Source organism: Acomys minous (genome assembly GCF_964271855.1).
Source record: "Acomys minous genome assembly, chromosome: 17".
NCBI lineage: Eukaryota > Metazoa > Chordata > Mammalia > Rodentia > Muridae > Acomys > Acomys minous.
In genome coordinates, this window is record NC_140500.1 from 72156137 (window position 1) to 72169500 (window position 13364).

Sequence of the window (13364 nt, forward strand, 5' to 3'; positions counted from 1 at the left end):
CATAAAGCTGAAACCATTGTGGTCCAAGGATTGTCGGGCAGGCTGCCCCGAGCAATAGAGGGAATGCTGGCTAGCTGGCTAGCTGGCTATGGGTGCCATTTTATGGGCACGTGCTCCCCCTTTGCAGGGTGACAGGGAAACAGTTGGCTCCTGGGATTGGGCTAACAATAGACTGTTAAACTGTATAAACGGGAATGAGAATGTAATTTCTACAGATTCAAAACATAGGGTTTTGGAACAGCATAGAGGAAAATCAATTCTGGCTTTTCTTAAAGGGAAAGGCACAGTTAAAGGTTGGACCAGACAGAGATCATCAACTAGGCATGTGTGTGTATTTGTACAAGTAAGATCTGGGACAGTTCTAGTCTGCAGTGGAAGCCTGCAAGGTAATCATTGGTTCCTTTCTCAGAAGACTTGAGGGGATGGTAGTGAAAAGTCACACACAGGCCACCTGAGGTTAAACTCCTTTCTTCTAGAAGCCTGTGTCACTTGTAGTGTGTATTTCTCTATGTTTAGGATGTTTGACAAGTGAGTAGGGGTGAGAAACTTTACTACATCTTTAAAGCCCTAAGTGGTCATTTTTTACCTTTAATATTTTAAGAGGATTTTGTTTTTCTTTTTAGTATTAAATTCTTTTATTCCCTGAAAATGTAAGCAGAAAGAAGTTTGTATTATCAAAGGAATTTTCTAGCTTTTTATTATTGAGAATATAAAAACCTTTATGTTTTTACTTTACTGTTGTTGGCTATTAAAGTATTTTAGCCCTTGGGTACTGTGGTTTTTGTTTTGCTCTAGTTTTAGTTTAATTCACTCATTTAAAAAAACAAAAACAAAAACAAATGGCATGTTGCCCTGTTTTTAATTTTCAACCACCTACTTTTTAGAAATTCTGTTTAGGGCTATGTGAAGGGTGTTTGTGGAATCGTAAAGGAAAGATTGTACTTTTAGCTAATCTACGTTTGCAGAGTTAGTATCTTACATATGACTTGGAAAAAGAAAGCGATGAAGCAAGATTTTCTATTAGGACAGATAACAAAGAGCAACACATGTTAAAGATTGAAGGACTGTCTTGGTTAGTGTAAGTTCTCTTCCTGAGACTAAAGAAAGATCAGGTTGGTAAAGATTGAGGGCCTATGAATTTCATCTGAATTTTATCCAGCAGGTGACCAAAAGGAAACACAGAAGGTGGTGAAAGCAGGGGAGGATTAGCTTGGTGTGTGTAGGATGAAAATAAGTAGAGTCAGGGGTGGGGAGGTGGTAGCTGAGTGCTTTACATGAGTTAAGTGTCTCATGATGCTAGTATGTTGTTCTCATTTACTTATGAGGAAACAGCATGCAGCTGGAGGGCAGACCGAGATGTGCAAGGTGTTTCCAACTGAGAATTTGTTCTTAAACTTTATGTGAAATCAGGGCTGTTGGGGTGAAATGATGGTTAAAGTGTCTGTGTTACACAACTAGTTTTCTGCCACTAGGTGGAGCAGCTAACATTGGGGAAGCAAACTGCTGATGATCTTAAAGAATGACAGTATAAAAAGTGAAGTAGTTAATATGTTTTAAATAGGTAAGGTAATCAGTTGGAACTGCCTTTTATGTCAGTATGACTGGTTTCAGGAATGGCTGTAACACAATTAGATCTTGTTTTGCTTAAAGCAGTGGGTGAGAGGAGTGGGTGAGGCTGAATGTAGACTAACTTTAAAGTTGTAGTGTGTGATGAAAGCATTCTTCTGTTGTAGAGAAGTGTTATTAAGAAGAGGAACAAGAGCCGGGTGTGGTGGTGCATGCCTTTAATCCCAGCACTCGGGAGGCAGAGGCAGGCGGATCACTGTGAGTTCGAGGCCAGCCTCGTCTACAAAGTGAGTCTAGGATAGTCAAGGCTACACAGAGAAATCCTGTCTCGAAAAACAACAACAGAAAACAAAAGAAGAGAAACAAGGAAATTAAGAAGAGTAGATAGTTGTCTCTGATTAAGAAGAAAAAGCTAAGTTGAGTTCTGAAGTACAAATGTAATTTGTATATTGGAAAGGTTTTTAGAATTAGCGAAAGGGAATTGATAGCTGACAAAATTATAAAGAGGAAATGGCGATTAAAAAGTAAGGAAGATATACCAAATTACTCCCCACCTCAAATAACTAAGAATATTAATAAAAAATACTGCATTCTGCCATGCTGAAATTTATTAATGTGTAGTAAAGTATTTTGACCTTTGGTCAAGATGGAAGTTGGTGCTTTTGAAAAGGCTTGGTTTCAGTAGGAGTGCTATAGTCTGTTTCTTGGCCACTTGGGTCACAGTGCTTGTTCTGAGGATGGCTCTTTCCCAGCTGGGTGTGTACACTGCTGTGGAAATTTTCAGGGTTTTCCCTCTCAGGTTTGTTGTTTTTTCATTAGAGCCTTAGGGAAGGGAGTGTGCTGACTGGTTTTATGTCAGCTTGACACAAGCTGTAGTCATCTGAGAGGAGGGCACTTCAATTTAGAAGATGCCTCCATAAGATCAAGCTTCAGGCAAGCCTGCTGGGCATTTTCTTAATTAGTGACGTCCAGCCACTGCTGGGCTGGTTGAGCAAGCCATGCAGAGCAAGCTTCCCTGGCCTCTGCATCAACTCCTGCTGCCCAGTCCCTGCCCTGTTTTGAGTTTTGTCCTGACTGACTTTGATGATAAACTGTGGTGTGAAGATGTAAGCCAAATAAACCAACCCCCTACCCCCCCACTTGCTTTGGTCATAGTGTTCCTCACAGCAATAGTAACCCTAATTAGGGCGGGGTGTCTGGGAGGATATGAGGTTAGAAAGTATTAGTGGTCCTGGAAGGAATCTGGTCTGAGGTGGGAGACAAAGCACAGGTCTACCACTTTGTTTAAATCCAGCTTACTTGTGTAAAAAGAAGTCTTTATCTGAACCCAGCATCCTAACAGGTGATCTGTGGCTCCTTGCCCACTGAGCACTGATGTGGAACCACACTGCCTCTGCCCCTCTTAGCCTGCTTTCTCTGCCATCTGTCATCTTACATCATCTGCTCTGGATTATAAGCCTAAATTAAAAAAGAAAATAAAATCCTGTTCCAAACTGAATGAAGCTACATTATACAGATGATAGCCATTTATTGAATTATAGTACAGGACACAAAAGAAAGCCTAGAGCTTGGTAGCCAGGTCTCAGAGGATTCCTCTGGACTGGAGGATTTCCACTTTACCTGATCAGGAAGATTGAAGATGAAATGCTTGGTCTAGCACCTATGGCACGTTAGGCCAAGAGCCACACGCCACAAGCAGACTTGATTCAAGTGCTAGTGTTATTTTAAGATTAAGTGTCAGCTGTGTAACCTGGGCGGCCTTGAACTCCTCAGTATCCCCCTCCTCCCTCTACTTTCCAGGTTCTGGGATTAAACATTTATTACCACACCCAGTTTAAGTGATTTTTGAGTTAAATTTTTTTTTTTCTTCAAGACAGAGTTTCTCTCTGTGTAACCCTGGCTGTCCTAGAACTCACTTTGCAAGACCAGGCTGGCCTCGCATTCAGAGATCCACCTGCCTCTGCCTCCTGACTATTGGGATTAACGGTGTGCACCACCACTGCCTGGTGAATTTGTTTTGTTTTGTTTTGAGACAGGCCTGCCTCTGCCCCCAGAGTGGCTAGGATTACAGGTGTGCACCACCTGGCCTGGCTTGGTGTTTGTTTACATTTTCTAATGGCTCAGTAGATAAAAGTGCAAAATGAACAAGCCTGGTGGCCTGAATTTGATCTCTGGAATTCATGTTGGGAAAAGAGAGCTGATTCCCTCCTGCAAGCTGCCCTTTGCCCTCCTTATGTATGCCATGGCCCTCGTGTATCCACCTGTTTTCACAGCCATGTCGTGTATGCAACAGCAACACCGATAAAACTTTTAAAGTGGGTGTTTTCAGCTGGGCGCAGTGGCGCACTCCTGTAGTTCTAGAACTCGGGGAGGCAGAGGCAGGAGGATCTCTTGAGTTCAAGGCCAGCCTGGTCTACAAAGTGAGCTCAGGACAGCCAAGGCTACACAGAGAAACCCTGTTTCAACAAACAAAACTTTGTGTTTTCTAGTGGAGATTATTTTAAATCATCAGAATAGGTGGGAAGGGCCAACTGAGATTCACCTTTTACATGTTATTTACTGGTAGAAAGTTTTGTTTATATTATTGACAGCTTTTTGTTGTTGGTGGTGGTTTTTTGAGACAGGATTTCACTGTGTAGCCTTGGCTGTCCTAGACTCACTCTGTAGACTAGGCTGGCCTTGAACTCATAGGGATCCATCTGTCTCTGCCTCCCAGGTGCTGGGATTAAAGGCGTGTGCCACCACTGCCCAGCTATTGACATCTTCTTGAACAACTGTTTAACTTAATTTGAATCCCAACAACTGCTGTCCTGAGTATGGATATGAAAATTGATGTTTATGTTAGAGTCAGTGAGCAAATGCAGAGAGTTGAGATTAAAACCCAGATCTGAGACTTGAAAGAACCCTTTTCAACTAGGATTCCTTGGAAGAAGTGATGTTTAGTGCCTTTGGAGCGCCTACCGAATGCATAGGAATCTCTCCTTTCCTTGCAGAATGTGATGTTTGCTGTCTTTGGGAGAGTAAGTCACTGACATTTCTCTGTTCTGTTCTAACAAGACACAATGGAGCATCAGACTGAGATGTGCAGTCCTTGAGGGATAGGGGAGAAACAGGCAGGAGGCTGCAGAACCTGTTTATCTTCATAGAGGATCAGTGTGTAGTGTGGCTTAGTATGTCTTTGTGCTTATACAGTAAAAATTGACCAGTATGAGTCTTTTAACATTGAAAGCCAAAGCAGAGGTACAAGCATGGGTGTTGTACGGAGGAAGTGATGGGGTGTCACAGAAGATAGTGTTGGCGTCTAGAGTTCCTCCTACGCTGGTGATGACACTGCACTGCCAAATTCACTCCCCAGCCACAGCGTGTAGAGCACTGTCTAGTATATGCCCAGTACATGCTTCTTTCCTCATAGGTCTTGCACCTTACTACCAGCTTTACAGGGTGCTGCCAGGTTGTCCCTTGGGGTTTACACCAGTTTATAGTCCTGCTCAGCATGTGTGACAGTCTTATTCTTTTGTTTGGTTTTGTTTTTTTGAGATAGGGTTTCTCTGTGTATCAGCTCTAGCTGTCCTGGAACTCGCTCTGTAGATCAGGCTGGCCTCGAACTCATGGAGATCTGCCTCCCAAGTGCTGGGATTAAAGGCGTACGCCGCCACCACCCCGCATATGTGACAGTCTTGTTCCCTCATTTCTCATCACATTTGCGATTGCCAGATTTCAAAACCTTTGAAAATTAATCAGGTGGTTGTGAATAGTGTTTGGTCATACTCACTTCGCCTTTCCTATCTTTTGAGGTGGAGCATCTTTTCTTGTGTGATCATTAGGATAACTTTTTTTTTTCAAGACAGAGTTTCTCTGTGTAGCCTTGGCTGTCCTGAACCCGCTTTGTAGACCAGGCTGGCCTCGAACTCACAGTGATCCACCTGCCTCTGCCTTCTGAGTGCAGGGATTATAGGCGTGTGCTGCTACGCCCCGCCTAGGATGACTTCTTGTGAATTTTGTGTTTTTGTTCATAGTTTTCCTCTTGGGTGGTTTGTCTTTTCACTTGGAGAGTTTGCTTCCATCCATACTTTTCTGAATGTAATCTTTGTGAGTTGAGTTTGAAGGTAGCCGTCTTCTTCCAGTCCAGGTGTTCTTAATCTGTTAGGAGTCCTTTGGAGTCTCTCCTTCCTTCCTAACCCAGACTAACTAGATGTTGAGAAAGAAAACCAGTTCCTTGTGGGTGCAACAGTAACCTATTGTTGGGCTCATATGCCAGGATTTCTTCAGAGTAGATGGAGAGTTGGCACTTTGGAATTAAAGCAGATACTGTTTTCCCATTGAACTGCTCAGTACCTGTGATTTATGCTTGACTGTATTTAGGAGAGTGATGAAAAACCGTCTTTGAGCCTATTTGATTGTATTCATAAGATGCCTAAAGAGATAGCGCAGATACGCTGTTTAGGTCTCATGGCTTCATGATGAAGTATTTTTGTGCTTCTCCAGATTTAGTGAGCTGTCTGTAGGGATTTGGCTGCTGAGTGGCAGCAGCCGGATTGAGGCTGCCACCACTGCCTCAGCAGCCTCGGCCAGCTTGGGTGCCTCTACCAGGGCTTGCTTGCTCTCTCTTCTTGCTCCCCTCATTTAGGGATTTCTCTGTGCCTAACACTACCTTCCCCAAGCTGTGGGAAGCCCACTGTCCTCACTGCCTTCAGTCCTTCACCCCCAAGAGCTACGTTTAGTTAGCCCTGGAGCATCAGGCCACTAAAATTTAAAGCCACTCTCCCTGTCAGTCCTTCTTCCTGCCTCAGGGCAGTGGGTTCCTCCTGCCTTCTCTAGAGCTGTGGAGACAAAATGATGGCAGCTCCTATTGGTGCCTCAGTGGAAGCTGTCCATGGTGACTGTTCCTGCCTCAACCAACTCCTTCCTGTCGCCTGCCTCCGTGGTGTCTGCGGTGTTTGTATAGAGTTTCTTAGGGGGTAGAGCTTTCTGGGGCAGGGATTTCCAGAGTGTGGATTGGTGGGATTTCAAGCCTGAGCTGGGGGAAGCTTAGGGCTTGGTGGGTTTTTGTCCAGACTTCTCATGCAATGAGTCCTACTGAGGGGCTAGAGATGGCAGTTATGGGGGGTGGGGGTGGGCAGGTTGGGCCAATTTTCTGCCTTGAGGGGTAATAAAGTTTAAAATGTGTACAAATTTTACAAAGAGTCCATTGTGAAGGCTGAAGCAGGAAAGGTTGTCGTCATCATGGACAGCTCCCCGGGCAGTGGCGGCAGGCCATCTGAGGCAGGAAAGGAGAGCTCCCATGGGGCTGTCTTGGATTCTATTCCTGCTTCAGCCAACTGCTCTGTGAACACCAGACACCTTTCCTGCCTCAGAAAGCCTGCTGCCGCCCCCATGGGAGCTCTCTGAGGAGTTGTGAACACTTTTCCACCCAAGTCAGCCACACTCAACAGTGCAAACAACATTGTTTCTTTCTTTCTTTCTTTCTTTTTTTTTTTAAGCTTTATTGCATCCTGCACTTTGCTTTTCCTCTTTTGGTTGTTTGAGTCCTTCCTTCTCGAATAAGAACACCATGCCAGGGTTCTCCTTTCTTTATTGTTTTTCAAGACATGGTTTCTCTGGGTAGCCCTGGCTGCCCTGGAATTCACTCTAGACCAGGCTGGCCTTGAACTCAAGAGATCTGCCAACCTCAGCCTCCCAAGTGCTGGAATTAAAGGTGTGTGCCACCATACCTGGCATATTTTTTGGGTTTTAGTTTGGAACAGGGTCTTGCTGTGTAACCCAGGCTGACTTTGAACTCAAGATCCTCTGGCCTCTGCTTTCCAGGTGATGTGTGTAGTTGGTTCTTGCTGCTTTAAGAATATGAAAGGAAAACGTACAGCCCATGCTGCTATTAGTAGTCAGGTGTGTCTTCACGTTAGTGCCTCTGCTGGCTTACAGTGCTGCTGATTTCCTGGGTAGCCGTGTAAATGTGTTTGGTCACCTAGTAACCAGAAGCTGGAGGGAATGCCAGCTCTGATGCAATAGTGAGTAAGAACTTGCATTATAACAAAGGGAGTTGACTTGCTTTGCATCGCCTCAACATCCATTCATAATTTCGGCTTTCATTTTTATTACATGCAACCAGAACGTAAACTGTGAAATGTTTTTCTGTCTTCTTTAGTTGTTTAAAGTGAAAGCTCAGTGGTAGAAGGGAACTCAGAAACATGCATTGTTCCTGTTTGCTTTCCAAGATGAGATGTTATAAAGTTTCCTGTGATTAAAGAGAATTCCTACTGTAAGGGCTGTTCCGTTTTTTTTCTTACCCATGTAGTAGTAACCATAGTAAGTTTTAAGAAAGTAAAGGACATCCTTGTAAAACTCCGTAACATTGTTTAAATGCTGGACTGTTTTAAAAGTCTTCTCAGTAATTCACACTTATTTTTTTGGTATGTATCTATCTCAAGGAAATTAATTACCCAAAGAATTTTATTATTTGAGCAGATACTGTTGGTGGTAACTGTTACATTATTTTAAAAGCAGCTGTATAAAGAGAGGCTTGGTCTGACCTTAGGCGGGACCATGTTTATTCACGACAAGGGGACATCTTCATTGCCCACAGGGTGGATGGTCAAAATGCCTGTGGGCAGGAGTGACCTCTGTAGTCCTAAGGAGAATCTGGGACATGTAGTTATTGAGCAGTAACTATTAAAACTGATAATATGCTAGACATGGTGTGGGTGTAATCATAGTCTGCACGTGTGAGCGAGGTAGGAGGTCAGGAGCTTATGTGTTGCAGGATATTTGATCACACTGTAAACCCACGATTGTGTTGTTTAGTGGAAAACCCTGTTTCTAGTTGTGTAGCACAGCCCTAGTGCACACCTTTAATCGAAGACAGGAGTAAAGTCAAGAGGTGGACAGGCAACCAGTTGACAGGGAAGGGACGTAGTAAGAGGCAGACAGGAGGACAGATAGAGAGGTGCCCAGGAAGTAGGAGAGAGGGCCATTGATTTTTGAGGGGTTTTTGAGATGGTGTGGAGAGGGAGAGGTTCCTTTCTGTCTTTTTCAGACCTCGGTAGAGGGGAAGGTCAGCTGGGGGAGCTTTCTCTGCCTCTCTGAGCTAGCAGGCTTTTACTCCAGCATCTGGCTCCCAAGACTTTATGTAAAATTTATGTAAAAGATCATCTTTGGGGGGGGGGGTTTCCAAGACACAGTTTCTCTGTGTAGCCTTGGCTGTCCTGGACTCACTTTGTAGACCAGGCTGGCCTCGAACTCACAGCGATCCGCCTGCCCCTGCCTCTGCCTCCCGAGTGCTGGAATTAAAAGGCATGCGCCCCCACTCCTGGCTTAAGATCATTTTTATTACATAGTGTGATTGATGTCAACCTGGGTTTTCAAAAAACAAGCAAACTGATAATATATATTAAAAATATATATTTTTGGAAAAAAAATCTTTGGAAGCGTTTTTATTTTCCATGATTGTTTTCTTTCCTGGGGAATTAAATACCTGACAAGAAATTTATAGGCGGTTGATAAGATTGAGAAGTAATTATTAGACTAGCACCCCGGGGGCTGTGTTTGTTCACAGATCAGTGAGGGGTGTAACTCAGTCATGGTGGTTACTGCTTATTATAAGCTTAGGCACGTGGAGAATTATGGGCAGATTCTGAGTTTGAAGTAAATTACATTATTGTTTTATTCATTTGAATGGCCTTTGGGGGAGTAAAATAGCCCCATTTTTCTGTGGATTTCTAGTTTAGTCCAGAAGAAAAGCAAAATACCACCACTCCAGTGTTCTGCTTGTTACAGACAGCACACAAAATGTAAATTGCTTTGTTTAAAAGTATCTGTGGCCTGCCACGAGTCAAACCTAAAATGTAGGATCTCTGATAAGTAGAAGTAAAACTCAAAAACTTTCAAAAATTTTTCAAATTTAATTTTAGCACTTTCAAAGTATTGGAAGCAAACCTTGTATTATAATTGAGTTGTATGGGTACAATACCTCATATTAGAGTAGAAATACACACACACACACATATACACACACATATATATAGTGTGTGGAGAAGAATAATTACATTTGAATTCTATACCAACGAATTAAAAATAATCTTGTGAGTGACAATTGAGCTATCTTCCCTGTACATTTCTATATCCCCTTCTTTCTTTTCAACCTTTATCTCCAAAACTCAAAAATTTTATAGCTAATTGTGGTTCCTTGTGCTGTGGACCAGTAAGTTCTTATGTGCATTGCTTTAGCATTAGGATATTTGTGGTTTTCCACTTGTTAGGATAAGTTGTAGTATAAGAGATTCTGTTAGGAAATAATGGTGGGGGAGGGCTCGGAGGCCCTCCTAGCTGAGGAGCTTCTGGCACTTAATGGCTTCCAGAGGAAGGAGAGTCATCTCTCTTCACTGTTAAATTGCCTACATTCCAGTAAATAGCTCCACTGTCGTGTTCATGCGAGTTACCCCAGTTCAACTCCTGAGTCATAAAGTAGGAGGGCACTTACTAGGAAGGAGTGGTCCATCAGTACAGTGCATGGGAATGAATATGATGCAGACACATTATATACATGCATGGAATTGTCAAAGAGTAAATAATCCCAGCACTCGGGAGGCAGAGGCAGGAGGATCGCTGTGAGTTCGAGGCCAGCCTGGTCTACAAAGCGAGTTCAGGACAGCCAAGGCTACACAGAGAAACCTTGTCTCCAAAAACAAAACAAAAACAACAACAAAAAAAGAAAACCTTGAGACCATGACACAGATGTGTTCTTTCTTCACTCTTTTTTGTTTGTTTGTTTGAGGCAGATTTTTTTCTTTCCTGGAAGTAGTTCTGTAGACTAGACTGGCCTGGAACTCAAAGATCTGCCTGCCTCTTCAATCTAACCCAGGCCTAAGACTTACTGCTTAATAAGCTCACCCTTTCTTTTCGTGCCCTACCCCCCTTTTTTTTACTTTTCGAGACAGGGTTTCTCTTTGTAGCCTTGGCTGTCCTGGAGCTCAGTAGACCAGGCTAGCCTCAAACTCAGAGATCCACTTGCCTCTGCCTCCTGAATGCTGGGATTAAAGTCGTGCGCCACCACTGCCCTGGCAAAGCTCACCCTTTCTTGTGTCTGGGCTGGCTGGTCCACCTCAGCTGGCTCAAACTCCTCTCCCAGCTGGCTTATTCAATCTGGCTTTTCTCTTGGCCTCCGAATTGCTCTGCTTGGCCTTAAACTAACTCCAGCAATCTGCTCTAATCTCCTGGCTCCTTCTCATTCCCTGGCTCGGTCTGTCTTCTCCTGTGTCAGCTTGTTCTCTCATTCAGCCTCTCGCTGTCAAATTCTCCTGGGAGAACTGCCTCCTCCTCTCCTCATTCTCTGCGCTGCCCCCTTAAGCTTCCCTTCCCTTTCTGTTCTCAGTTTAGTATATCCTATTTTATCACATCTTTCTCTGATTTGTCACTTTTTCTGCTACTCAATTAGACATCACCTTCAAACATGGGTGCTTCCTTCTACAAACTAACTTCACCTTCATTGTTTGGGATTAAAGGCGTGTGCCACCATGCCTGGACCTAAGCTTCTCTTTACCTGATACTTGCTTTATACCAGGCTGCCCTTGAGCTCAGATCTGTCTGCCTCTCTTTTCTGGATTAAATGAGTGTTTGTATTCCAGTTGGATCCCACAGACCTAGAAGGCTTTGGACGTGATCTCCTGCCAGAGCAGCTGTGTTCTGAATTAAAGTTCCCCGGCCACCACCCCAGCTGCAGCTGTCTGGATTGCACTTCTAAGTAGCTAGTCTACCTTAGTTCAGTTTTGAGAATCTGGACTATGCTCTGTGGGGTCAGACTATATCCATAGCTCAAGTAAGTGTAGGCCTAGTAATGGTAACTGCTCTTTTCACCGCTTGTCTCCTCAGTCCCAGCCTTGGAACTGCAGTTGTTGTGTTGTGCCTTGGTTTATTTAGCAGTCTTGTGTTGATGGAGGGGTGTGTGTGTGTGTGTTTCTGTCCGTCACATTACAGACATTCCTGTATTGAGCATGCTTCTGACAGATGATAGAATGCTTCTGAAAATATTGCTATAGTATAATAACCAGAAAAAAAATTGGTTTATTGATTTCAGTTTCACTGAATTCAGTGTTAAATCTATAAATTTTCCCAAGTTTTTTAATGTTCTTGTTTATTGTAGCAGTAATTGCCCTGAGTGAAAGCATTCTTTTACATTTTCCCTCTAGAATTTTGATTCTGACATTAGCAGTGTGGGGATAGATGGCTGCTGGCAGGCGGACAGCCAACGGCTTCTCAATGAGGTGATGGTGGAGCACTTCTTCCGACAAGGAATGCTGGATGTAGCCGAGGAGCTCTGCCAGGTAAGCACGTGCCGCCGAGGCGCAGGTCAGGCAAACGGGGCAGTGCTGTGGAGCTCGCATGGTCTGCGGATGGGACCTGGTGTATACCTCCAACTGTATATAGCGTTGTAATATGTTAAGTACCATGGCTAAGTCATTTGGCTAGGAAATTACTAAGTTCTTAGTATGCAGTTTAACCTGAGTTATGAAACTAAAGTTTCACATCCAAATTGTTGTTTCTTTATTCTGAAGCTGGTAGGTTGGTTCCTAGTCATGAGTCAGAGTATCAAAAGTGACACTGCTTTTCTTGTGTGGCTCGGGTTGGCTGTTCCAGCCTCCTCAGCGCTACAGTTATTGGCATGCCATTTATCCTGCTCCTGTGTTCTTTTGATAGAGAATGCTAATATAACAGAGAAGAGGAAAGAAACAAAGATATTAATCGTTGCTTTTCTGACCTAGTAAAACTATATCACATTAATTTCAAACTGAACTTTTCTTGAGGTGGGCATTGCCCATCTCCTGTCTGTTAGATAGGAGCACATGAGGCCATGGTAGCGATAGCTGCTGTGTACTGTGTGTTTCCTCCAAACCACAGCCTGTTTCTCCTTTCTGCTGCGCTGAAGCAGCAGTCACTGTTGTCTCACACGGGGGCGGGGGGGGGGGGGGGGGGGGAGGTTTGCAGAGTCAGAGAGTGGGCCCAGGCCATGGGAGCCTGCTGATGGGGCTGCGGGTCATTCTCTTGTCCCTATCGCCAAACTCCGTTCTGTTGCATTTCTTATTTAAAAAATGAAGAACTCAAAAGAGAAAATAATTTAAAGTGAATCATAAACCAGTCTGTAATCCAAGCCTTTTCTATTTGCAGCAGTTTAAATGAATGGTTCTTGGGTCTTTCTTTGTACCTTTTAAGGGGCGTGTGTGTTCCTGTTCCTCCATATGGGTCTTACAGGTTGTCATTGAAGATTGGCTTGTTTTCAGATAACAGCCTCAAGATAACAGTGTCACAAAAGGTCTGTTTTTCTTGTGCAGAGAGAGAAGTAGCAGGAGAGGCTCACGGCTCCTGCCCCGTAAGCGCTCAGACTCCTTGTAGCTCTGCAGTTTGCCGTGGGCCCTCCTCCTCTCTGCAGCTTCACCGTGTATCCTAAGGAAGAGCCTGTGTGTGTGCGCGTGCGTGCACATGTGTGCATCTGCCTGAATGTGCAGAGCCACACCCACACCCAGCTGTAGCCCACGGCTGTGTGCTCAGCTCGCATTCGACAAAAGCACAATCTCTGTTTCTGCCATAGACGTATATGCTAAAAGGAAATGACCATTGACAGCCCTGCATTTTAAAGTCTAGGTCAGCTTTTTCCTCTGTGAATGAATATACTAAGGAGTTTTGTTTGTTTTTTCTTTCCCTTCCAGGAATCGGGTCTGTCTGTGGACCCAAGTCAGAAAGAACCATTTGTGGAGTTAAATCGAATATTAGAAGCATTAAAAGTCAGAGTTCTGAGGCCTGCTCTTGAGTAA

General features: G+C 43.9%; 1 protein-coding gene across 2 annotated transcripts in view; it reads left to right on the plus strand.

Annotated features, from left to right (window-relative positions):
- Window positions 1-13364, plus strand: part of RMND5A (required for meiotic nuclear division 5 homolog A) — a 50899-nt gene that overhangs the window by 16916 nt on the left and 20619 nt on the right. For both annotated transcript variants that reach the window (XM_084766897.1, XM_084766898.1), the window contains exons 3-4: window positions 11745-11879; window positions 13260-13360. In XM_084766897.1, coding sequence (XP_084623023.1) covers window positions 11745-11879; window positions 13260-13360 — 236 coding nt within the window. The remainder of the gene's footprint in view (window positions 1-11744; window positions 11880-13259; window positions 13361-13364) is intronic.